Source organism: Pelophylax lessonae (assembly GCF_965119305.1).
Source record: "Pelophylax lessonae genome assembly, chromosome: 11".
NCBI classification, from domain to species: domain Eukaryota; kingdom Metazoa; phylum Chordata; class Amphibia; order Anura; family Ranidae; genus Pelophylax; species Pelophylax lessonae.
The window spans coordinates 234,698,689-234,722,844 of record NC_138778.1 but is presented as its reverse complement, the minus strand read 5'-3'; the positions used below and the strand labels follow the sequence as shown (position 1 = coordinate 234,722,844).

General features: G+C 46.1%; 1 protein-coding gene across 1 annotated transcript in view; it reads left to right on the top strand.

Moving 5' to 3' along the window:
* LOC309567509 (uncharacterized protein) overlaps nt 1-24,156 on the top strand; it is a 69,110-nt gene that overhangs the window by 24,317 nt on the left and 20,637 nt on the right. Inside the window, exons 6-8 of the mRNA XM_082272893.1 lie at nt 4,950-5,028; nt 7,106-7,161; nt 20,082-20,614. Of these exons, the coding sequence (XP_082129019.1) occupies nt 4,950-5,028; nt 7,106-7,161; nt 20,082-20,614 (668 nt within the window). The remainder of the gene's footprint in view (nt 1-4,949; nt 5,029-7,105; nt 7,162-20,081; nt 20,615-24,156) is intronic.

The following is a 24,156-nucleotide window of genomic DNA, read 5'->3' as shown; positions in this document are numbered from 1 at the left end:
GCAGCCACACTTTTCACAGATTTATTTGTATCATTTATCATTTTCCTTCCACTTCACAATTATGGCCGCTTTGTGTCGTCTATCACATAAAATTCCAATAAAATACATTTACATGTTGGTTGTAACATGGACAATTTCAAGGGGTGTAAATACTTTTTCAAGGCGCTGTATCTGCCCCCCCTTATAGGATCTCTTAGTTTTATCTACAATTTTGTTTTCCATCCATACAAATCAGAGCTTTTCCGAAGGCTGATGATCATCATTTCATCCACAATGATTCCACCTCCTGTGATTGGATATCTGTCACCTCCATTAAGGGATCTGTTAGTTTTATCCATTACTTTGTTGTCCATTCCATACCCTTTGGAGGAGCTTCTCAGAAGGTGTCATCCCGGCCTCCAGCCTACAGGGGGGGATGTGGTGCCATTACACTGCCGGCACCTAATAGGGAATATCTGGGCACCGGCACCACTCTATAACCTCTCATCTGCCGTTCTCTCCATACAGCGGAGTTCAATAAATGGAAGCCTTCCCCCCAAAAGTCAGAGGAGAACTTTGAGAAGCCGTACAAGAAGAGTGAGTGTCAAATGTAGATCTTCTGAGAACTCTAACACTGATCTCTCCATTCCCAGGAGGGCTGATTTGATTGGTTAACGGTTATTTAACCTTACCCCTTGAAGCTCCTCCTAAAGATATAAGAAGTGCGTGTGGAGGGTTGGGGGACCTTAATGTGCATGGTTAAAAAATCTTGAGCCAAGTGCAGGGGTCAGGAGTACTTAACTCACAGAGTGCAGGGGTCAGGAGTGTGTAACTCACAGAGTGCAGAGGTCAGGAGTGTGTAACTCACAGAGTTCAGGGGTCAGGAGTGTGTAACTCACAGAGTTCAGAGGTCAGGAGTGTGTAACTCACAGAGTGCAGGGGTCAGGCGTATATAACTCACAGAGTGCAGGGGTCAGGAGTGTGTAATCCACAGAGCGCAGGGGTCAGGAGTGTGTAACTCACAGAGTGCAGAGGTCAGGAGTGTGTAACTCACAGAGTGCAGGGGTCAGGAGTGTGTAACTCACAGAGTTCAGGGGTCAGGAGTGTGTAACTCACAGAGTGCAGGGGTCAGGAGTGTGTAACTCACTGAGTGCAGGGGTCAGGCGTATATAACTCACTGAGTGCAGGGGTCAGGAGTGTGTAACCCACAGAGTGCAGGGGTCAGGAGTGTGTAACTCACAGAGTGCAGGGGTCAGGAGTGTGTAACTCACTGAGTGCAGGGGTCAGGCGTATATAACTCACTGAGTGCAGGGGTCAGGAGTGTGTAACCCACAGAGTGCAGGGGTCAGGAGTGTGTAACTCACCGAGTGCAGGGGTCAGGAGTGTGTAACTCACCGAGTGCAGGGGTCAGGAGTACATAACTCACCGAGTGCAGGGGTCAGGAGTATGTAACCCACAGAGTGCAGGGTTCAGGAGTGGCTAACACACAGAGTGCAGGGTTCAGGAGTGGCTAACACACAGAGTGCAGGGGTCAGGAGTACATAACTCACCGAGTGCAGGGGTCAGGAGTACGTAACCCACAGAGTGCAGGGGTCAGGAGTACGTAACCCACAGAGTGCAGGGGTCAGGAGTACGTAACCCACAGAGTGCAGGGGTCAGGAGTGTGTAATCCACAGAGTGCAGGGGTCAGGAGTGTGTAATCCACAGAGTGCAGGGGTCAGGAGTGTGTAACTCACAGAGTGCAGAGGTCAGGAGTGTGTAACTCACAGAGTGCAGGGGTCAGGAGTGTGTAACTCACCGAGTGCAGGGGTCAGGAGTGTGTAACTCACCGAGTGCAGGGGTCAGGAGTACATAACTCACCGAGTGCAGGGGTCAGGAGTATGTAACCCACAGAGTGCAGGGTTCAGGAGTGGCTAACACACAGAGTGCAGGGGTCAGGAGTACATAACTCACCGAGTGCAGGGGTCAGGAGTATGTAACCCACAGAGTGCAGGGTTCAGGAGTGGCTAACACACAGAGTGCAGGGTTCAGGAGTGGCTAACACACAGAGTGCAGGGGTCAGGAGTACATAACTCACCGAGTGCAGGGGTCAGGAGTACGTAACCCACAGAGTGCAGGGGTCAGGAGTACGTAACCCACAGAGTGCAGGGGTCAGGAGTGTGTAACCCACAGAGTGCAGGGGTCAGGAGTGTGTAATCCACAGAGTGCAGGGGTCAGGAGTGTGTAATCCACAGAGTTCAGGGGTCAGGAGTGTGTAACTCACAGAGTGCAGAGGTCAGGAGTGTGTAACTCACAGAGTGCAGAGGTCAGGAGTGTGTAACTCACAGAGTGCAGGGGTCAGGCGTATATAACTCACTGAGTGCAGGGGTTAGGAGTGTGTAACTCACTGAGTGCAGGGGTCAGGAGTACATAACTCACAGAGTGCAGGGGTCAGGAGTGTGTAATCCACAGAGTGCAGGGGTCAGGAGTGTGTAACCCACAGAGTGCAGGGGTCAGGAGTGTGTAACCCACAGAGTGCAGGGGTCAGGAGTGTGTAACTCACCGAGTGCAGGGGTCAGGAGTACGTAACTCACCGAGTGCAGGGGTCAGGAGTATGTAACCCACAGAGTGCAGGGTTCAGGAGTGGCTAACACACAGAGTGCAGGGGTCAGGAGTACATAACTCACCGAGTGCAGGGGTCAGGAGTACATAACCCACAGAGTGCAGGGGTCAGGAGTGTGTAATCCACAGAGTGCAGGGGTCAGGAGTGTGTAATCCACAGAGTGCAGGGGTCAGGAGTGTGTAATCCACAGAGTGCAGGGGTCAGGAGTATGTAATCCACAGAGTGCAGGGTTCATGAGTGGCTAACACACAGAGTGCAGGGGTCAGGAGTATGTAACGTACAGAGTGCAGGGGTCAGGAGTGTGTAACTCACCGAGTGCAGGGGTCAGGAGTACATAACTCACCGAGTGCAGGGGTCAGGAGTATGTAACCCACAGAGTGCAGGGTTCAGGAGTGGCTAACACACAGAGTGCAGGGGTCAGGAGTACATAACTCACCGAGTGCAGGGGTCAGGAGTATGTAACCCACAGAGTGCAGGGTTCAGGAGTGGCTAACACACAGAGTGCAGGGTTCAGGAGTGGCTAACACACAGAGTGCAGGGGTCAGGAGTACATAACTCACCGAGTGCAGGGGTCAGGAGTACGTAACCCACAGAGTGCAGGGGTCAGGAGTACGTAACCCACAGAGTGCAGGGGTCAGGAGTGTGTAACCCACAGAGTGCAGGGGTCAGGAGTGTGTAATCCACAGAGTGCAGGGGTCAGGAGTGTGTAATCCACAGAGTTCAGGGGTCAGGAGTGTGTAACTCACAGAGTGCAGAGGTCAGGAGTGTGTAACTCACAGAGTGCAGAGGTCAGGAGTGTGTAACTCACAGAGTGCAGGGGTCAGGCGTATATAACTCACTGAGTGCAGGGGTTAGGAGTGTGTAACTCACTGAGTGCAGGGGTCAGGAGTACATAACTCACAGAGTGCAGGGGTCAGGAGTGTGTAATCCACAGAGTGCAGGGGTCAGGAGTGTGTAACCCACAGAGTGCAGGGGTCAGGAGTGTGTAACCCACAGAGTGCAGGGGTCAGGAGTGTGTAACTCACCGAGTGCAGGGGTCAGGAGTACGTAACTCACCGAGTGCAGGGGTCAGGAGTATGTAACCCACAGAGTGCAGGGTTCAGGAGTGGCTAACACACAGAGTGCAGGGGTCAGGAGTACATAACTCACCGAGTGCAGGGGTCAGGAGTACATAACCCACAGAGTGCAGGGGTCAGGAGTGTGTAATCCACAGAGTGCAGGGGTCAGGAGTGTGTAATCCACAGAGTGCAGGGGTCAGGAGTGTGTAATCCACAGAGTGCAGGGGTCAGGAGTATGTAATCCACAGAGTGCAGGGTTCATGAGTGGCTAACACACAGAGTGCAGGGGTCAGGAGTATGTAACGTACAGAGTGCAGGGGTCAGGAGTGTGTAACCTACAGAGTGCAGGGGTCAGGAGTATGTAACATACAGAGGGCAGGGGTCAGGAGTATGTAACACACAGAGTGCATGTCTCAAAAGTGTGTAACATACAGAGTTCAGGGGTCAGGGGTGTGTAACGCACAGGGTGCATGTCTCAAAAGTGTGTAATGCACAGAGTTCAGGGGTCAGGAGTGTGTAACCCACATTGTGCATAACATATTCATGACCCTGCACTAAGTGCAGGGGTCAGAAGTGTGTAATGTACAGAGTACAGGGTCAAAGGTGTGTAATGTACAGAGTGCAGGGGTCAGGAGCATAATCCATCAAGTTCAAGATTTTTTAAAGTAACAGACAGTCTCTGTGGCTAATGGGTCTCATCCTAAACTAGTTGTAGCATCCTCTACCTCCCTCCCATTATCCCTTCTGATTGGCTGGGACTTGTAGTCCTGCCATCTCTGATTGTTGGTTGTACAGTCGCACTTTCCAAGGGATGTCGGGCTAACTCTGGTACAGACCATCTTATAATACTGGTCATTGACTTTGAATGTCCAAGAATCATGACACCACCTAACCTCTTCTTCTCCCTTCCATACAGAGGAAGCACAAGAATGGAAATCACCAAGGATGCCAGAGCCGGGGTTCAAACCGGAACCAGGTAGAGACATTGTGATAGGATGGAATGATACGGGAGGGTCAAAGTCTGCTCTCACCTAGGAGGGGATTCTTTACAAATCTTCACATTCCATCCTCATTTCATCCACAATGATTCCACCCCCTGTGATTGGATATCTGTCACCTCCATTAAGGGATCTGTTCGTTTTATCCATTACTTTGTTGTCCATCCATACCCTTCGGAGGAGCTTCTCAGAAGGTGTCATCCCGGTCACCAGCCTACAGGGGGGGTTGTGGTGCCTTTACACTGCTGGCACCTAATAGGTAATATATCAGCACCACTCTATAACCTCTCGCCTGCCTTTCTCTCCATACAGCGGAATTCAATAAATTTACGCCTCATTTCCCCCCAAAACTCAACGAGAACAACCATGAGAAGCCACACAAGAAATGTAAGTGTAAATAGTGGGGTGCATAGATCAGGGGTCCATAACTCAGAGTGCAGGGGTCAGGAGTGTGTAACACACAGAGGGCAGGGACAGGGGTGTGTAACATACAGAGGGCTGGGGTCAGGAGTGTGTAACGTACAGAGTGCAGGGGTCAGGAGTGTGTAATTTACAGAGTTCAGTGGTTGGTCAGTAGTGTGTAATGTACAGAGGGCAGGGGTCAGGAGTGAGTAATGTACAGAGTGCAGTGGTCAGGAGTGTGTAATGTACAAACTGCAGGGGTCAGGAGTGTGTAGCGTACATAGTGCAGAGGTCAGGAGTGTGTAATGTACAGAATTCAGGGGTCAGGAGTGTGTAATATACAGAGAGCATGGGGTCAGGAGTGTGTAATGTACAAAAATGTAGGGATCAGGGGTGTGTAATGTACAACAAACAGGGGTCAGGAGTGTGTAACTTACAGAGTGCTGGGGTCAGGAGTATGTATTGTACAGAGTTCAGGGATCAGTAGTGTGTAATGTACAGAGTACAGGGGTCAGTAGTGTGTAATGTACAGAGTGCAGGGGTCAGGAGTGAGTAATGTACAAACTGCAGAGGTCAGGAGTATGTAATGTGCAGAGTGCATGGATCAGGAGTGTGTAATGCACAGAGAGCTGGGACAGGGGTGTGTAACATACAGAGTGCAGGGGTCAGGAGAGTGTAACGTATATAGTGCAGGGGTAAGGAGTGTGAAACGTACATAGTGCAGGGGTCAGGAGTGTGAAACAAACATAGTGCATGGGTCAGGAGTGTGAAACGTACATTGTGCAGGGGTCAGGAGTGTGAAATGTACAGAGTGCAGGGGTCAGGAGTGTGTAATACACATTGCAGGGGTCAGAAGTGTGTAACACAGAGTGCAGGGGTAGGGAGTGTGTAATGTACAAAGTGCAGGGGTCAGGAGTGTGTAATGTACAGAGTGCAGGGGTCAAAAGTGTGTAACACAGAGTGCATGGGTCAGGAGTGTGTAATGTACTAAGTGCAGGGGTCAGGAGTATGTAATGTACCAAGTGCAGGGGTCAGGAGTGTGAAACAAACATAGTGCATGGGTCAGGAGTGTGAAACGTACATAGTGCAGGGGTCAGGAGTGTGAAATGTACAGAGTGCAGGGGTCAGGAGTGTGTAATACACATTGCAGGGGTCAGAAGTGTGTAACACAGAGTGCAGGGGTAAGGAGTGTGTAATGTACAAAGTGCAGGGGTCAGGAGTGTGTAATGTACAGAGTGCAGGGGTCAGGAGTATGTAATGTACAAAGTTCAGGGGTCAAAAGTGTGTAACACAGAGTGCATGGGTCAGGAGTGTGTAATGTACTAAGTGCAGGGGTCAGGAGTATGTAATGTACCAAGTGCAGGGGTCAGGAGTGTGTAACATACAGAGTGCAGGGGTCAGGAGTGTGTAATACACCTACTGGGGATTCCAACAGTAGTATCTCCCTGCCATCGTTCCCAGTTCTCTCTGTCCTCCTTCACACTCCTCTTGTCAAAAAATATTAATCCCAGCAGCTATGGTGGGATCCTTTGTACTGGTGGCAGACCCAGAAAATCAAATACCGAGATCCACGCAAACCACATTGTAACTGATTAACCCTCTACAGCATCTAACAGAGAAAAAAGAGATATTAGTCCTGGGTGGAGTGACCCTTTAATAGGGATGTATGCTGTTTACCTTCCATGTTCTTGTGTTACTGGAGATGCCACCCTTGTGCCCCTACATGAGGACAGATGATGGCAGAGAGACATATAAAAGATCTTCCTGCTCGGATCACAGGATAGATAATAATACTAAGGTCCCCCCGTGTCTGTACCCCTGACAGACCCCGGTGTCAGGGATTTCCCAGCCAGGGGACTGCGGCTTGTCCCCGAGGAAGGATAGCTCAGGGGGGGGGGGGGCACATTAGAGCCTGACTGGTGATGGCCCCAAACACTAAACAACCAATGTGAAATGATTGATTATTAACCAGAAATCAGACACAGGGAGGGCACCACCCAAACCTGTGAGGGCACAGAGACCCCGAATCTGAACCTCAATCAGTTGTGCTCTTGTTTTCCAGATAGACCGCCTCCTTTTAGAAATGTCCCACCAACTGCTGCGGAGTCACATCCACCTGAAGGTACGTACAATGGAGGTCTGATGAAAGAATGGAGCTAAGGACATCCGCCAAATAATTTGAGGGGGAAGGAGTGGTGCTGGCAGGGGAGGACTGGGCGGGGGAGCAGGGGGGCAATTGCCCCCTGGGCCACTCTGATGCCCCTTAAAAAGCAGCACCACTTCTGCCACAGACATGCCTAAAGGATTCCTGGTGAAGAGAAGTAAAAAGTCCCTGCTGCTGATCTACTGGGCGGGTTGAAGACAAGGACAGAGCGCAGGCCTAACCCCCCCCCAGCATGGATGGTGTAAGCTGTGTTTTGAGTAGAGGCCGGTTCCATGCCCCATTGGAGACTCTCCTTCAGCCCCAACTGAGCTGTCCCAGCTCCCCCCAACCGCCCCTTGCTGGCCAGGTCGGGAACCCGGATTCAACTGGTGAGTAGAGAGTACCGGGAGCGGAGCTTCAGCCTGGAGTGGGGGCCAGGAGGAGCCTGGGAAGAGGGAGAGTGTGAGGGGGGCCGAGTTGCTGCACCATGGGCTTCTGGTTTGTACATGCCCCCTGGGCCGAAAGTTGCCAGTCTGCCCCTGGGTGCTGGTGTTCCATATCACAGGGAGGAGCCATAATGATCTGCTCTCCACCCCCTAAGAGTCGTCTGTTGTGTAAGAGAAGACTTCTAATAGTCATGGTATGCGGGGGAAAAAAACACCCCTACCCTACAAAAAAATCTGACTTTATCGACTCAGCATAGGAGACACAACAACATATATATGTATAAAAATAATATCTTTAGTACAAAAAAAAGTTAAAAACACATCTCGATATAAACAAAATTTAAAATTAACCGCAGTGCCCCTCAATAGATCCAAGGGATGCATAACTCCCAAGTATGTACCTACAAATGACTGGAAGTATATAATACACCGATACATAAACCAGTACAAGTATATAATACACCAATACATTAACCAGCAGATATGAAGTATTGGTTAGGTTTCTGCTTTTCCAGTCATCAAGGTCGTGGTCAACGTGTTTCACTAAATATGGCTTCTTCAGGACCTGATATATTGAGAAAGCATCACTTCATATAAAACATGAATAGTATCATATTAGTGAACAATATACAGTGCCTTGAAAAAGTATTCACACCCCTTGAAATTTTCTACATTTTTTCATGTTACAACCAAAAACGTAAATGTATTTTATTGGGATTTTATGTGATAGACCGAAACAAAGTGGCACATAATTGTGAAGTGGAAGGAAAATGATAAATGATACAAATAAATCTGTGAAAAGTATGGGGGACATTTTTATTCACCCCCCTTTAGTCTGATACCCCTAACTAAAATCTAATGGAACCAGTTACCTTCAGAAGTCACCTAATTAGTAAATAGATAACACCTATGTGTCATTTAATCTCAGTATAAATACAGCTGTTCTGTGAAGCCCTCAGACAGAGGTTGGTTAGAGATTCTTAGTGAACAAACAGCATCATGAAGGCCAAGGAACACACCAGACAGGTCAGGGATGAAGTTGTGGAGAAGTGTAAAGCAGGGTTAGGTTATAAAAAATCTCCCAAGCTTTGACCATCTCACGGAGCGCTGTTCAATCCATCATGGGAAAATGGAAAGAGTATGGCACAACTGCAACCCTACCAAGACATGGCCGTCCACCTAAACTGACCGGCCGGGCCCTTACCAAGACATGGCCGTCCACCTAAACTGACCGGCCTGGCAAGGAGAGCATTCATCAGAGAAGCAGCCAAGAGGCCCATGGGAACTCTGGAGGAGCTGCAGAGATCCACAGCTCAGGTGGGAGACTCTGTCCACAGAACAACTATTAGTCGTGCGCTCCACAAATCTGCCCTTTATGGAAGAGTGAGAAGAAGAAAGCCATTGGTGGAAGAAAGCCATAAGAAGTCCTGTTTGCAGTTTGGGAGAAGCCATGTGGGGGACACAGCAAACATGTGGAAGAAGGAGCTCTGCTCAGAGGAGACCAAAATTCAACTTTTTGGCCTAAAAGTAAAACGCTATGTGTGGGGGAAAACTAACACTGCACATCACCCTGAACACATTATCCCCACCGTGAAACATGGTGGTGGCAGCATCATGGTGTGGGGATGCTTTTCTTCAGCAGGGACAGGGAAGCTGGTCAGAGTTGATGGGAAGATGGATGGAGCCAAATACAGGACAATCTTAGAAGAAAAGACTTGAGACTGGGGCGGAGGTTCACCTTCCAGCAGGACAACGACCCAAAACATCCAGCCAGAGCTACAATGGAATGGCTTACATCAAAGCATATTCATGTGTTAGAATGTCACAGTCCAGACCTAAATCACATTGAGAATCTGTGGCAAGACTTGAAAATTGCTGCTCACAGACGCTCTCCATCCAATCTGACAGAGATGAGATATTCTGCAAAGAAGAATGGGCAGTAATGTCCTCTCTAGATGTGCAAAGCTGGTAGAGACATCCCCAAAAAGACTTGCAGCTGTAATTGCAGGGAAAGGCGCTGTCAGAAATTAATAATAAATTAATAATATCTCGCTGTGCCTCCATTATGTCAGAATGTTTATACTGCTCTGAATATAACAGTGTCTATTTATGGTTAATAATAAGCAAAGATCTATGAGGAAGGAGAATCTTCACTTATGTCCATAAATCAATATGTAGCGAATTCTTTTTATTGATTAATTTCTTTTTAAAAGCATATACCAATCTTAGTGAAAACAGTCTACAGTATGGAATATATATAAGAATAGTTATTCACCAGACGTGTAATCACAATAAATGATCAAACTTGAGATGACACAAAAAGAGAACTTTACATAAATACAAACTTCAAACAATGAATGTAATGTGATTTGTAGCTCAATAATGAAAGTAAAAATAAAGCAAGATTACATTTTCTCCAGGTAAAGTATAAACCATAAATGAATGTTCTATATATAATCAGACCACAATTGTCTGCACAATGCACAGTCTGATAGTCACTCCACTGCAGATGAAGCAATAGGCTATGCATTATTATTTAATAAAAATGTTATAAAAACAACAATCATCTCTTTAGAGAAAAATCTATGGTTTATACGGCTGGGATTGTACTCTCGTTACCCTTTAGCATTAAATGTAAAACATTTAAGGAAGTACATAAACAATATTGAATAATAATCAAATAATTAGCAAGGCATATTTACCATATTTAAAATGGCCGCTAGCTTAGAATGGTCGTTACCAGAGTCTTTAAGATGGCTGCATTTCCAATATGGTGGCCAATTATGGAGGAGTTTCGTTTGGCATCCCTCAAAGGTTCAGATACATGATGGAGCGAAATAGAGTCTGTGTTGATGAGTCTATGCATGGTTGTAGTAGTGTGTATGTTGTAAGTGTGATGTATATTGGGCAAAATGTCATGTGTCATGTGTCTCTCTCATCTGGGCTTTTATATGGTATAGAACAAAGGACTATTAAAATTACCATAAGTTAAACCCAGAGGGAGTAACATAATCCCTATTGGTTGGAACATCTTATTCATTAACTGGTGATGTCATAGGGTGACACCTCTTAGTCAACCAGTATATTAAAATTAAATCAAGATTTCTCCATTTAAGACTATTATAAAACAACATAAAATGTAACCATGCTCTCATCTATTACATGTCCATTTAATATCCACCAGGTATCTGAATAAAGATTAAATCTGGTAACACCACCTTAATATTTAATATATCTTATTTATATATATATATATATATATATATATATATATATATATTGGATTTTACTTTTTAACCCAAGACTTCAATTACCGTAGTAGCATTCAGTGACCCATGATGGCAGTATTGCATTGCTCTTAGGTTCAGTATATAGCAATATAGCAGCATTATTTATCTTCAAATAAACTTTGCACCTTATATTGACATATAGCTTACAATTCAGACCTCCTAGACTAAACACCTGGCAAGGCCAGAAAAAAGTTTTGATGATGCTTTACCACTTACAAGAGCTTATTTACTGAAGCCTTACTAAACATGCAATGATGAGTCATCAAAATCAGTAAAGTTAGAATTTAGCAAAATATGAAACAATTATAATATATAACAGTTTTCTACATTTCTATGTATGCTAGTTATATATATTTCATTGTTAATATTATGTTACATATAAGATTATAACATATCTGTAAATTTTATTTTTAAATGGGTTTAAGCATAAGAAATACTGACTAAGGTTAAAAATACTGACTAAGGTTTATGATTCCAAACAGAGATAAGATTACCTTGGAATAGCGTCTCTTAGACTTATATCTAAGGAAAGTCAACATACTATTTATTACCTTAGGTCAACACAGCATGTCTGGGGTAAACCTGTTGAATAGGCACTTTTAAAGGAGATTTAACCTTTCAGTAACCTAACAAAAAATGGATGTCATTGCTTCAACATTTCTATGTAAAATAAAATATCTATATAGGACTATGCCATGATTCAATTCTTCTTTTATTTACTCTACCCAATAACCCTGACAGCGTTTCTACAAAGTATTGACTCCGGGGGGTGAATACAAACGCAGCCACACTTTTCACAGATTTATTTGTATCATTTATCATTTTCCTTCCACTTCACAATTATGGCCACTTTGTGTCGGTCTATCACATAAAATCCCAATAAAATACATTTAGGATTTTGGTTGTAACATGAAAAAATGTTGGGAAATTTCAAGGGGTGTGAATACTTTTTCAAGGCGCTGTATAACATTTAACAAAAACAAATATCAAGAATCTTTTTATACATATATATGTTGTTGCGTCTCCTATTCTGAGCTGATAACGTTTTTTATTTATTTTTTAATAGGGTAGGGGTGGTTATTTGTGGAACCCAAGGACAAAGACGATTGCTTCATCTAGGACAGCCACCGGTGCAATGGTCATCTGTAGACAGCTTAAAGCAGGGGTCTTCAAACTATAGCTCTCCAGTTGTTCAGGAACTACAATTCCCATCATGCCTAGTCATGACTGTGAATGTCAGAGTTTTGCAATGCCTCATGGGATGTGTAGTTCTGCAACAGCTGGAGGGCCGTAGTTTGAGGATCCGTGGCTTAAAGGAAGCCTATGATAAAAGACATCCATTGGCATCCATTGCTGATTCCTCCTCCTGAATGTGGCATTAGCCTGGCTGTCATTCGGATCGAATGACTTCAGTGTTTTTCGACCCACAACAAGTATGCAGGTTAGAAGTTGTGACTCCACTGGCTGCATGCTTGTTCTTGGTCAGTGTTTGCAGGAAGAATTGTACAAGACAGTCAATTTATGGTTATGTAGGGTACAGCAGGTCAAGAACAAGGAGGTCCTGGTTTTGAGACATGTGACTATTGCTGCCACCAAAGCTTCTGTCATTTTATAGCAGTTACACATAATGAAAATCCTTAAGAGACCCTCTTTATGTTTCAGTGAAGCCAGGCAGAGCTCCGCGCCCCACTGCCGCTACTCCGCGCCCCGCTGCCGCTGCTTCGCCAGACTCCAGAGAACAAGTCCTGAAATGTAAGTTCCACCCTGACACCCGTTGTCCCCTGTGTGGGAAGATCTCCCCTCATCTGTGGTTTCTATCACTGGCTCTGTTTCCTCTGCAGATGCTGAGACATTGTTTGTTGACGCCCGCACCGCGCACAGGAAGATCACCATGCATGACAATTTCACCAAGATGGCCGTCAGCGACACCCCCGTAAACTACCCGGACGACCCCTTAAGGTTTGTCAGCTGCTCCCAGGTGCTGGGTCGCCATGGCTTCTCCAGAGGCATTCACTACTGGGAGGTGGAGAAGGAGGCAGGGAACTTCAGCGGCTTTGGCGTGGCCTACCAGAGCATCGCACGCCTCGGATCGGAGAGCCGCCTTGGCCGGAACAAAGTGTCCTGGTGCATTGAGTGGTGCAATGGCAAGCTACAGGCATGGCATGATGATAAGCAGACCGACCTCACCACCCCCAACACCAACAAATACGGGGTGCTGCTGAACTTTGACGATGGCTACGTGGCGTTCTACTGTATTGGGAAAAAGTTTAGCCAGATTTACAGATTTAATGCCCGTTTTACCCAGCTTGTCTTCCCCGCCTTCTGGATGTTCTCCAGTAAAACCACCCTCTCTCTGTGCCAGTCCTACCAGCTGTAGCCTGGAGCAGGGAGGGGAGGGGCTTGTACTCATTAGCAGGGTGGTAATATTGTGGAATAGTAATCATAAAATTAGACCAATTTAATGTGTAAAGGAAACCAAAGCCATTGGTTAATAGATTTGGTGAAAGTGCGGAAGGGTTGAGACCACATTAGGTTTTTTTTTTTTTTTTTCATTCTCTGTCCTGTGAGAGACATAAATCTACTTTACATTCCATCTACTTCCTGTCCCAGATACTCAGCAGAAAGTAAGAGTTGGGCTCTTCGATGGTAGAAGATGTCCCCTCATAGGCAGTTGTCCCATTGGAAGATCTTCCCTCTGTTCCTCTTCTGATCATCACACAGAACTGTTGGATTTCCCAGTTGGATTTCCTTTGTGGTGTGAGAGGATATTCCCTCGTAGACAGGTGTCTCATTGGAGGATCATCCCTCTGTTCCTCTTCTGGTGACAACACAAAACCGTTGGATTTCCCATGACTATCTGGGTTAGGACCCCATTATTATTTTTTTTTTCATTCTCTGTCCAGTGAGGGAGATTTCCATCTACTTCCTGTCCCAGATACACAGCAAGAAGTAACGGGAGGGCTTTGTGGTGTGAGAGGATATTCCCTCGTAGACTGGTGTCTCATTGGAGGATCTTCCCTCTGTTCCTCTTCTGGTGAAAACACAAAACAGTTGGAATTCCCATGACTATCTGGGTTAGGACTCCATTTTTTTTTTCATTCTCTGTCCAGTGAGGGAGATTTTCATCTATTTCCTGTCCCAGATATACAGCAGGACGTAGGAGGAGGGCTCTTTGGAGGTAGAGGATATCCCCTCATAGACTGTTGTCACTGGAAGAGGTGTCCCATTGGAGGATCTTTCCTCTGTTCCTCTTCTGGTGACAACAGAAAACAGTTGGATATCCCATGACTTTCTGTCTCTAACAATGGCCACCGGGACAGACGGAGAGGGTGAATATCACAGGAGAGGGTGAATCTCAAACAGACAGCACTAAAATCCCCAAAAGAGGGCCAAACCCTTCCATACTCCATCCAAGGAAGGTCTTATCTTTACATACACTGTAATTATGCTTACATATTTTTATAGATTTTTTTTGTTTCTTTCTTTAATTGGTGTCATTCTTACAGAGCGCCCCATTCATGTGTGCACATTGCATGTTTTAGGTTTGTTTTACATGTGTTACCAGTGATCTCTATAAAATGTGCATTTTTCTGTAAACCAAATCAAAGACACGGCAAGGAGGACCTTCTCTAACACACCTAAAACGTGCACATGTGAACAGGGCCTCCTACCCCTATAGAAGGGGCTGTGTGGTGTATTGAGTGTAGTTGTAGAATATCAATCGTAAATAATTATCCTTATACATAGAATGTCTGCAGACATTTCCACAATGCACTTCTCTGACCTGAGTTTGGTGGAGAATGTTTGGGAAACACTGGAGAGTTCAGAAGAGAATTCAGACAGGAAAATGTTTGATTGCTGTGGAGTTTTCTAGAATCTGAATCATGGCATAAAATCAGAACAGAATAGCGTCATCCAAGGAGGCGGGCTCAGGAAATCCTTGTAATACAGATCTCTGTCTCCTCTGTAATGCAGATCTCTATCTCCTCTGTAATGCAGTTCTCTATCTCCTCTGTAATAGAGACCTCTATCTCCTCTGTAATGCAGTTCTCTATCTCCTCTGTAATACAGTTCTCTATCTCCTCTGTAATGCAGTTCTCTATCTCCTCTGTAATGCAGTTCTCTATCTCCTCTGTAATACAGTTCTCTATCTCCTCTGTAATGCAGTTCTCTATCTCCTCTTTAATGCAGTTCTCTATCTCCTCTGTAATGCAGTTCTCTATCTCCTCTGTAATACAGATCTCTGTCTCCTCTGTAATGCAGATCTCTATCTCCTCTGTAATACAGTTCTCTATCTCCTCTGTAATGCAGTTCTCTATCTCCTCTATAATACAGATCTCTGTCTCCTCTGTAATGCAGATCTCTATCTCCTCTATAATACAGATCTCTATCTCCTCTGTAATGCAGTTCTCTATCTCCTCTGTAATAGAGACCTCTATCTCCTCTGTAATGCAGTTCTCTATCTCCTCTGTAACGCAGTTCTCTATCTCCTCTGTAATGCAGTTCTCTATCTCCTCTGTAATGCAGTTCTCTATCTCCTCTGTAATGCAGTTCTCTATCTCCTCTGTAATGCAGTTCTCTATCTCCTCTGTAATGCAGTTCTCTATCTCCTCTGTAATGCAGTTCTCTGTCTCCTCTGTAATGCAGATCTCTATCTCCTCTGTAATACAGTTCTCTATCTCCTCTGTAATGCAGTTCTCTATCTCCTCTATAATACAGATCTCTATCTCCTCTGTAATGCAGTTCTCTATCTCCTCTGTAACGCAGTTCTCTATCTCCTCTGTAATAGAGACCTCTATCTCCTCTGTAATGCAGTTCTCTATCTCCTCTGTAATACAGTTCTCTATCTCCTCTGTAATGCAGTTCTCTATCTCCTCTGTAATACAGTTCTCTATCTCCTCTGTAATGCAGTTCTCTATCTCCTCTGTAATACAGTTCTCTATCTCCTCTGTAATGCAGTTCTCTATCTCCTCTGTAATGCAGTTCTCTATCTCCTCTGTAATACAGATCTCTATCTCCTCTGTAATGCAGTTCTCTATCTCCTCTGTAATGCAGTTCTCTATCTCCTCTGTAATGCAGTTCTCTATCTCCTCTGTAATGCAGTTCTCTATCTCCTCTGTAATAGAGACCTCTATCTCCTCTGTAATGCAGTTCTCTATCTCCTCTGTAATGCAGTTCTCTATCTCCTCTGTAATGCAGTTCTCTATCTCCTCTGTAATACAGATCTCTATCTTCTCTGTAATACAGATCTCTATCTCCTCTGTAATGCAGGTCTCTATCTCCTCTGTAATGCAGTTCTCTATCTCCTCTGTAATGCAGTTCTCTATCTCCTCTGTAATGCAGTTCTCTATCTCCTCTGTAATACAGTTCTCTATCTCCTCTGTAATACAGATCTCTGTCTCCTCTGTAATGCAGATCTCTATCTCCTCTGTAATACAGTTCTCTATCTCCTCTGTAATGCAGTTCTCTATCTCCTCTATAATACAGATCTCTGTCTCCTCTGTAATGCAGATCTCTATCTCCTCTGTAATGCAGTTCTCTATCTCCTCTGTAATACAGATCTCTATCTCCTCTGTAATGCAGTTCTCTATCTCCTCTGTAATGCAGTTCTCTATCTCCTCTGTGCAGTCTATTGGATAATATGAGGTGTTAAATGACAGAAAAGCTTATATTTTTTCAGTGTATGGAGCAGTAGGGGTCTGGTGCTCCCTACATACTCATTGGATTCCAGTGAATAGTGTCTGCAAGACTGTGATAGAAGTCATCAGTGCAGACCACATCCTCCATACTATTGTCATGTGACAGGCAGGGGGGATTACCCCAATGTATCATTGTCATGTGACAGGCAGGGGGGATTAACCGTTATACCATTGTCATGTGACAGGCAGGGGAGATTACCCCGTTATGTCATTGTCATGTGACAGGCAGGGGGGGGATACCCCCATGTATCATTTTCATGTGACAGGCAGGGGGATTACCCCGTTATACCATTGTCATGTGACAGGCAGGGGGGAATACCCCCATGTATCACTGTCATGTGACAGGCAGGGGGGATTACCCCGTTATACCATTGTCATGTGACAGGCAGGGGGGGAATACCCCCATGTATCATTGTCATGTGACAGGCAGGGGGGATTACCCCGTTATACCATTGTTATGTGACAGGCAGGGGGGGAATACCCCCATGTATCATTGTCATGTGACAGGCAGGGGGGATTAACCGTTATGTCATTGTCATGTGACAGGCAGGGGAGATTACCCCGTTATGTCATTGTCATGTGACAGGCAGGGGGGATTACCTCGTTATACCATTGTCATGTGACAGGCAGGGGAGATTACCCCGTTATGTCATTGTCATGTGACAGGCAGGGGGGGATTACCCCATTATGTCATTGTCATGTGACAGGCGGGGGGATTACCTGTTATGTCATTGTCATGTGACAGGCAGGGGGATTACCCCGTTATGTCATTGTCATGTGACAGGCAGGGGGGATTACCTCGTTATACCATTGTCATGTGACAGGCAGGGGGGATTACCCCATAATGTCATTGTCATGTGACAGGCAGGGGGGATGACCCTGTTATGTCATTGTCATGTGACAGGCAGGGGGGATTACCCCATAATGTCATTGTCATGTGACAGGCAGGGGGATTACCTGTTATGTCATTGTCATGTGACAGGCAGGGGGGGATTACCTCGTTATACCATTGTCATGTGACAGGCAAGGGGGATTACCCTGTTATGTCATTGTCATGTGACAGGCAGGGGGGGATTACCCCATTATGTCATTGTCATGTGACAGGCAGGGGGGATTACCCCATAATGTCATTGTCATGTGACAGGCGGGGGGATTACCTCGTTATGTCATTGTCATGTGACAGGCAGGGGGGATTACCCCATAATGTCATTGTCATGTGACAGGCAGGGGGATTACCTGTTATGTCATTGTCATGTGACAGGCAGGGGGATTACCCTGTTATGTCATTGTCATGTGAAAGGCAGGGGGATTACCCTGTTATGTTGTCATGTGACAGGCAGGGGGGATTACCCCCTGTTATGTCATTGTCATGTGACAGGCAGGGGGATTACCCTGTTATGTCATTGTCATGTGACAGGCAGGGAGGATTACCCCCGTTATGTCATTGTCATGTGACAGGCAGGGGGATTACCTGTTATGTCATTGTCATGTGACAGGCAGGGAGGATTACCCCCGTTATGTCATTGTCATGTGACAGGCAGGGGGATTACCTGTTATGTCATTGTCATGTGACAGGCAGGGGGGATTACCCTGTTATGTCATTGTCATGTGACAGGCAAGGGAGATTACCTTGTTATGTCATTGTCCTTTGACAGGCAGGGGGGATTACCCCGTTTTACCATTGTCATGTGACAGGCAGGGGGATTACCCCAATGTATCATTGTCATGTAAGAGGCAGGGAGTATTACCCATTTATACCTGTGTCATGTGACTAGCAGGGGGGATTACCCCGTTATGTCATTGTCATGTGACACGGAGGGGAGATTACCTCGTTATGTCATTGTCATGTGACAGGCAGGGGGGATTACCCTGTTATGTCATTGTCATGTGACTAGCAGGGGGGATTACCCCTTTATGTCATTGTCATGTGACAGACACGGAGGGGAGATAACCCGTTATGTCATTGTCATGTGACAGGCAGGGGGGGGGAATTACCCCGTTATACCATTGTCATGTGACACGGAGGGGAGATTACCTCGTTATGTCATTGTCATGTGACAGGCAGGGGGGTTACGCTGTTATATCATTGTCATGTGACAGGCAGGGGAGATTACCCCGTTATGTCATTGTCATGTGACAGGCAGGGGAGATTACCCCGTTATGTCATTGTCATGTGACAGGCAGGGGAGATTACCCCGTTATGTCATTGTCATGTGACAGGCAGGGGAGATTACCCCGTTATGTCATTGTCATGTGACAGGTAGGGGAGATTACCCCGTTATGTCATTGTCATGTGACAGGCAGGGGGGAATTACCCCGTTATACCATTATCATGTGACACGGAGGGGAGATTACCCCGTTATACCATTGTCATGTGACAGGCAGGGGGATTACGCTGTTATATCATTGTCATGTGACAGGCAGGGGGATTACGCTGTTATATCATTGTCATGTGACAGGCAGGGGGATTACGCTGTTATATCATTGTCATGTGACAGGCAGGGGAGATTACCCCGTTATGTCATTGTCATGTGACAGGCAGGGGGGAATTACCCCGTTATACCATTATCATGTGACAGGCAGGGGGGAATTACCCCGTTATACCATTATCATGTGACACGGAGGGGAGATTACCCCGTTATACCTTTGTCATGTGACAGGCAGGGGGATTACGCTGTTATATCATTGTCATGTGACAGGCAGGGGGATTGCCCCGTTATACCATTGTCATGCGACAGGCAGGGATGTTTACCCCAAAATTTAATTTTCATGTAACAGGCAGGGGGGTTACGCTGTTATGTCATTGTCATGTGACAGGCGGGGGATTACCCCATTATACCATTGTCATGTGACAGGCGGGGGGTTACCCCAAAAGGTAATTGTCATGTGACAGGCAGGAGGGGTCACAATGTTATGTCATTGTCATGTGACAGGCGGGGGGGGTTACCCCAAAAGGTAATTGTCATGTGACAGGCAGGGGAGATTACCCTATTATGTTTTTGTCATGTGACATGAGGGAGGATTACCCATTTATATCATTTTCGTGTGACAGGCGAGGGGATTACCCCAATGTATCATTGTGATGTGACAGGCAGGGGGGATTACCCCGATGTATCATTATCATTATCATTTGACAGGCAGGGGGATTACTGTACCCCAATATATCATTGTCATGTGACAGGTGGGGGAATTACTCTGGCTCAGTGGATCCAAGTTCAAAAAGCACCCGTGAAATGGTTGACTGTTTCCCTGCAGTGCAGAGACATGTTTTTACAAAGAATGATGCAAACCTGATGGTATTTAGAAGGTCCCCAGAATATCCCCTAATAAAACCATTTGTTATGGTACTCGCAGAACCCTTTCCAGTATGTCCAGACCTCCTTCTCTCAAGGTCTCTACCAAGGCCTCCAGACCTCCTTCTCTCAAGGTCTCTACCAAGGCCTCCAGACCTCCTTCTCTCAAAGTCTCTACCAAGGCCTCCAGACCTCCGTCTCTCAAAGTCTCTACCAAGGCCTCCAGACCTCCTTCTCTCAAAGTCTCTACCAAGGCCTCCAGACCTCCGTCTCTAAAAGTCTCTACCAAGGCCTCCAGACCTCCGTCTCTTAAAGTCTCTACTAAGGCCTCTGTAACACCTTCTGTCAAAACCTCTACCAAGGCCTGCGTAACACCTTCTGTCAAAACCTCTACCAAGGCCTCCAAAGCACCTTCTGTCAAAACCTCTACCAAAGCCTCCAAAACACCTTCTGTCAAAACTTCTACCAAGGCCTCCAAAACACCTTCTGTCAAAACCTCTACCAAGGCCTCCGAAACACCTTCTGTCAAAACTTCTACCAAGGCCTCCAGAACACCTTCTGTCAAAACCTCTACCAAGGCCTCCGAAACACCTTCTGTCAAAACCTCTACCAAGGCCTCCGGAACACCTTCTGTCAAAACCTCTACCAAGGCCTCCGGAACACCTTCTGTCAAAACCTCTACCAAGGCCTCCGGAACACCTTCTGTCAGAACCTCTGGCAAGTCTTCCAAAACACCTTCTGTCAAAATCCCTGCTAAGACTTCCAGTGGTGCTCACAAAACACCTGCCAGGACCTCCACTGCCACTCGCAGAACCAAGAAATAAAGAACTACCTAAAACAACGATGGGCCTGTCCTACAATCAGAAGGTTATTTAAGCCCCAGTTCTTGAAGTGTCTAGTCTTATCGCCAGCTCTCCTTCGTGAATAGGAGCTAATATACTTACTAATTGTTTTACTTGTTGCTGACCTGGATTGTCCTGACTACTCTCTTGCCTGCCATATGCCCATGACCTCTGCACGGACCTGACTACTCCTCTGCCTAGCATTTCACGTACAGTCTCCAAAACATAGCCATTCTCTTCCAGCTACCTCCATGGTGGGTCAATAAAAAGGGTTGCAACCTGGTGACCGCTAGCAGAGAAGGCAACTGGGACCATTAGGGTTCCTGGACGATCCCCACTATCAAGAGCTCTGGTGAAAACCAGCTGTCACTTAGACTCTGCACCTCAGGTCCACACCTCTGGCTGAGTTCAACGTAACCTTATCTGTACTGTACAACAGTATGAAGAATTGTTATATGACCCTTATCATAAAAAAAATCATATGTAATTATGTGCTATCTAATAAAAACAAGACAAGGAAATTAAATGTGTGCTTCGTGTGGAGTAAAGCAATTTTGGGGTGGTGGTGTTGGTGGGGGAGGGGGGGGGGATAACTGTAGGCAAACAGGAACAGGGCCATATAACTTCAGGGAGAAATGTGGGTAAGAGATCTACAGACAGATAAGGACCCAGTAGGGAAAATGGTCTTCTATGTGTGGTCTACACCAATATATCCGAATACCCTGCAGGCCACTTGACCTATACCCAAGTTTTGGTTTTATTGCTTATAAATATTGCATTTACCATATATAGCTCTGACATATACCGCAATGCTGTACAGAGAACACTGAGATAGTCACATCAGTTTTTGTACTAGGGGAGCTTACACTCTAAAGTCCCCTCCCCCACAGTCACACACTATTATTATTATTGTTATTATGCCTTGACATATATACAGGGAACGCAGCTCTTTTGGGAGCCCCACCCTTCTTTATCAATATTCTAGTGATCCTGGAACACATCTGCATCTGACACTGGAACTCCCCCTTGCAGGTTCTCCCTGCTTCTCACATATAACAAAGGAACAGCTAGTGAGTGGAAGAGATACAGGATAGGACCCACATCCCTATTGCAGAAAGAAAAAGGAGAGGAGGAACCCCCCTGAATGGGACTTTAATGGTCTTTATCCTAATGATTGTTTTTAACCCCAAAAGGTGAAATGTAGTACAGAAAATAATTAAGATTTAGTTACGGTACATATTTATTATTGCAAAAAGTACAAGACATAAAACATACAACAAAGGATGGCTAGCCCTAATAAGACTCCATCATAGGTTGTCAATGTGTATACAGACACTTGCACATAAATGTGTAAACAGATTACTCATAGAGCAACATTGCTGCACATCTGACGCGTTTCTGGATTTTATTCCTTCTTCAGGGGTGTATGAATGGTGTAGTCCAAGACAACACTTATGATGCAAAGAGTTACATAATTTCCAGCATTTTATATAAAATCAACACATTGTTATATCCATCCCAATGGACCAAGAGGAGCAGCAAACAAGATTACGCATACAGATGTCCCAACCATGGAGCCCAGCTAGACCTAGCAGAACGCCACAGCGGCAAAAACGGCATGCAGCGAGAGCAAAATCTCAGTCAGAAAATGGAGACACGCAGACTTCCGGCCACCATCCAAAGGAGGCAGGCCCCACCCGGCCACCATCCAAGGGAGGCAGGCCCCACCCGGCCACCATCCAAGGGAGGGAGGCCCCACCCTTCTTTATCAATATTCTAGTGATCCTGGAACACATCTGTGTCTGACACTGGAACTCCTCCCTGATTCTCACATATAGAAAATCTGAAGTAAAAACAAAAGTCTATTACTAAGAAGGTTCTCCTTATACTGAGGGACGTTTCTGATAGGTGGTAGAAGATGCAGAGAAAGTACACTCCAATTCTCCTCCTCCCACTCCGATTCATTACACTTAATGCCTGGCTTTGTTCTTTTCTGCACCCCTCATACATAACATGGTGAAAACTACAAACTTCAAGGTATCCTTCTAAGAAACGTGAGCATTATTCTGAACATTATGCAAATCATCTGCATGTCTCTAAACCCTCGGAATGCAGACCTGTGGGTATGTTGATGTTTTCCTTTCTGTTCCAAGAAATGGCATCTGCAGACCTGAAGGACTGGCTGGGCGGCTTTGCTTGGAGAAGAAGATGGATCTGGTGGCTCTGAGCCATGGGCAGGACCTTAATGAGGAGTGCATGGTCTGTGTGTTGACTCAGGAGACATATGAGGTTACAACTTGTCTGGTATGCAGAGAGTGGTCCCAGGAATGGTCAGCACTGCAGACATGCTAAAGCACTCTGTTCCAGGTCACATGTTGTACCAGTGCCATCTTAAGAGCATTAAAGGGCACTGGGCAATGCAGAGCACTGGGGCCCTGCCTACACAATCACCCACGAGGATAAAAATGCAAATTATCGATAAGGCGATATTTATTGGTACAGCAGTGCCAGGCTAATGACAGCTTCCAAGTTCGGCGGCTGGGTCCGGTGAACACACACCCGGACGGGAGTCAGACTCAACTGTCCTGTGTGCGCCTGTTCTGGTGGAGGCGGACAGGCATTCTTATAGTTGTGGGCTCCCTCTTTACGGCCCAAGTGGCCTGACAGCAGCGCAGGGTCGACAGGCACTTGCCACCTGCTAAGTTTAGCAGCGGGATGCAAACGGGAATCGGGACTAATGCTTGGCTGGGGCTGGGTCGCTGGGCAGGTGGGGCCCCCCCGGGCAACTTCCTAGCGTGCCCATTCGGTGAGATGGCCCTGGGTTGAACAGAAGGGGATTCCCTGTACATACTGCCTCCATGCCCCTGTACCTGCTGAGAAATCCTGCCTGTGGTGTGAAGCTTGGTTTTGTAACAATCACATGAGAATCCACAGTAATATACCAGAACATGTCTTATCTGATCCAAGCACTTTCTTTGACATTAAAAAGTGTCCAATCCACAAAAAGGTCCTGGAGTAATACAACACCAAGGGCTCTGCTCTACCTGTATCTGTTCATCCTGAAGCAGAGGTTATAATCAACACCAGTGGAGATGCTGGAGGGGGCCTCTAAGAAGAAGGTGAGACTGAGACACATTGTCCTCTAAGAAGAAGGTGAGACTGAGACACATTGTCCTCTAAGAAGAAGGTGAGACTGAGACACATTGTCCTCTGAGAAGAAGAAGAAGGAGAGACTGGGACACATTGACCTCTGAGAAGAAGGAGAGACCGGGACACATTGACCTCTGAGAAGAAGGAAAGACTGGGACACATTGACCTCTGAGAAGAAGGAGAGACTGGGACACATTGACCTCTGAAAAGAAGAAGAGACTGGGACACATTGACCTCTGAGAAGAAGAAGAAGG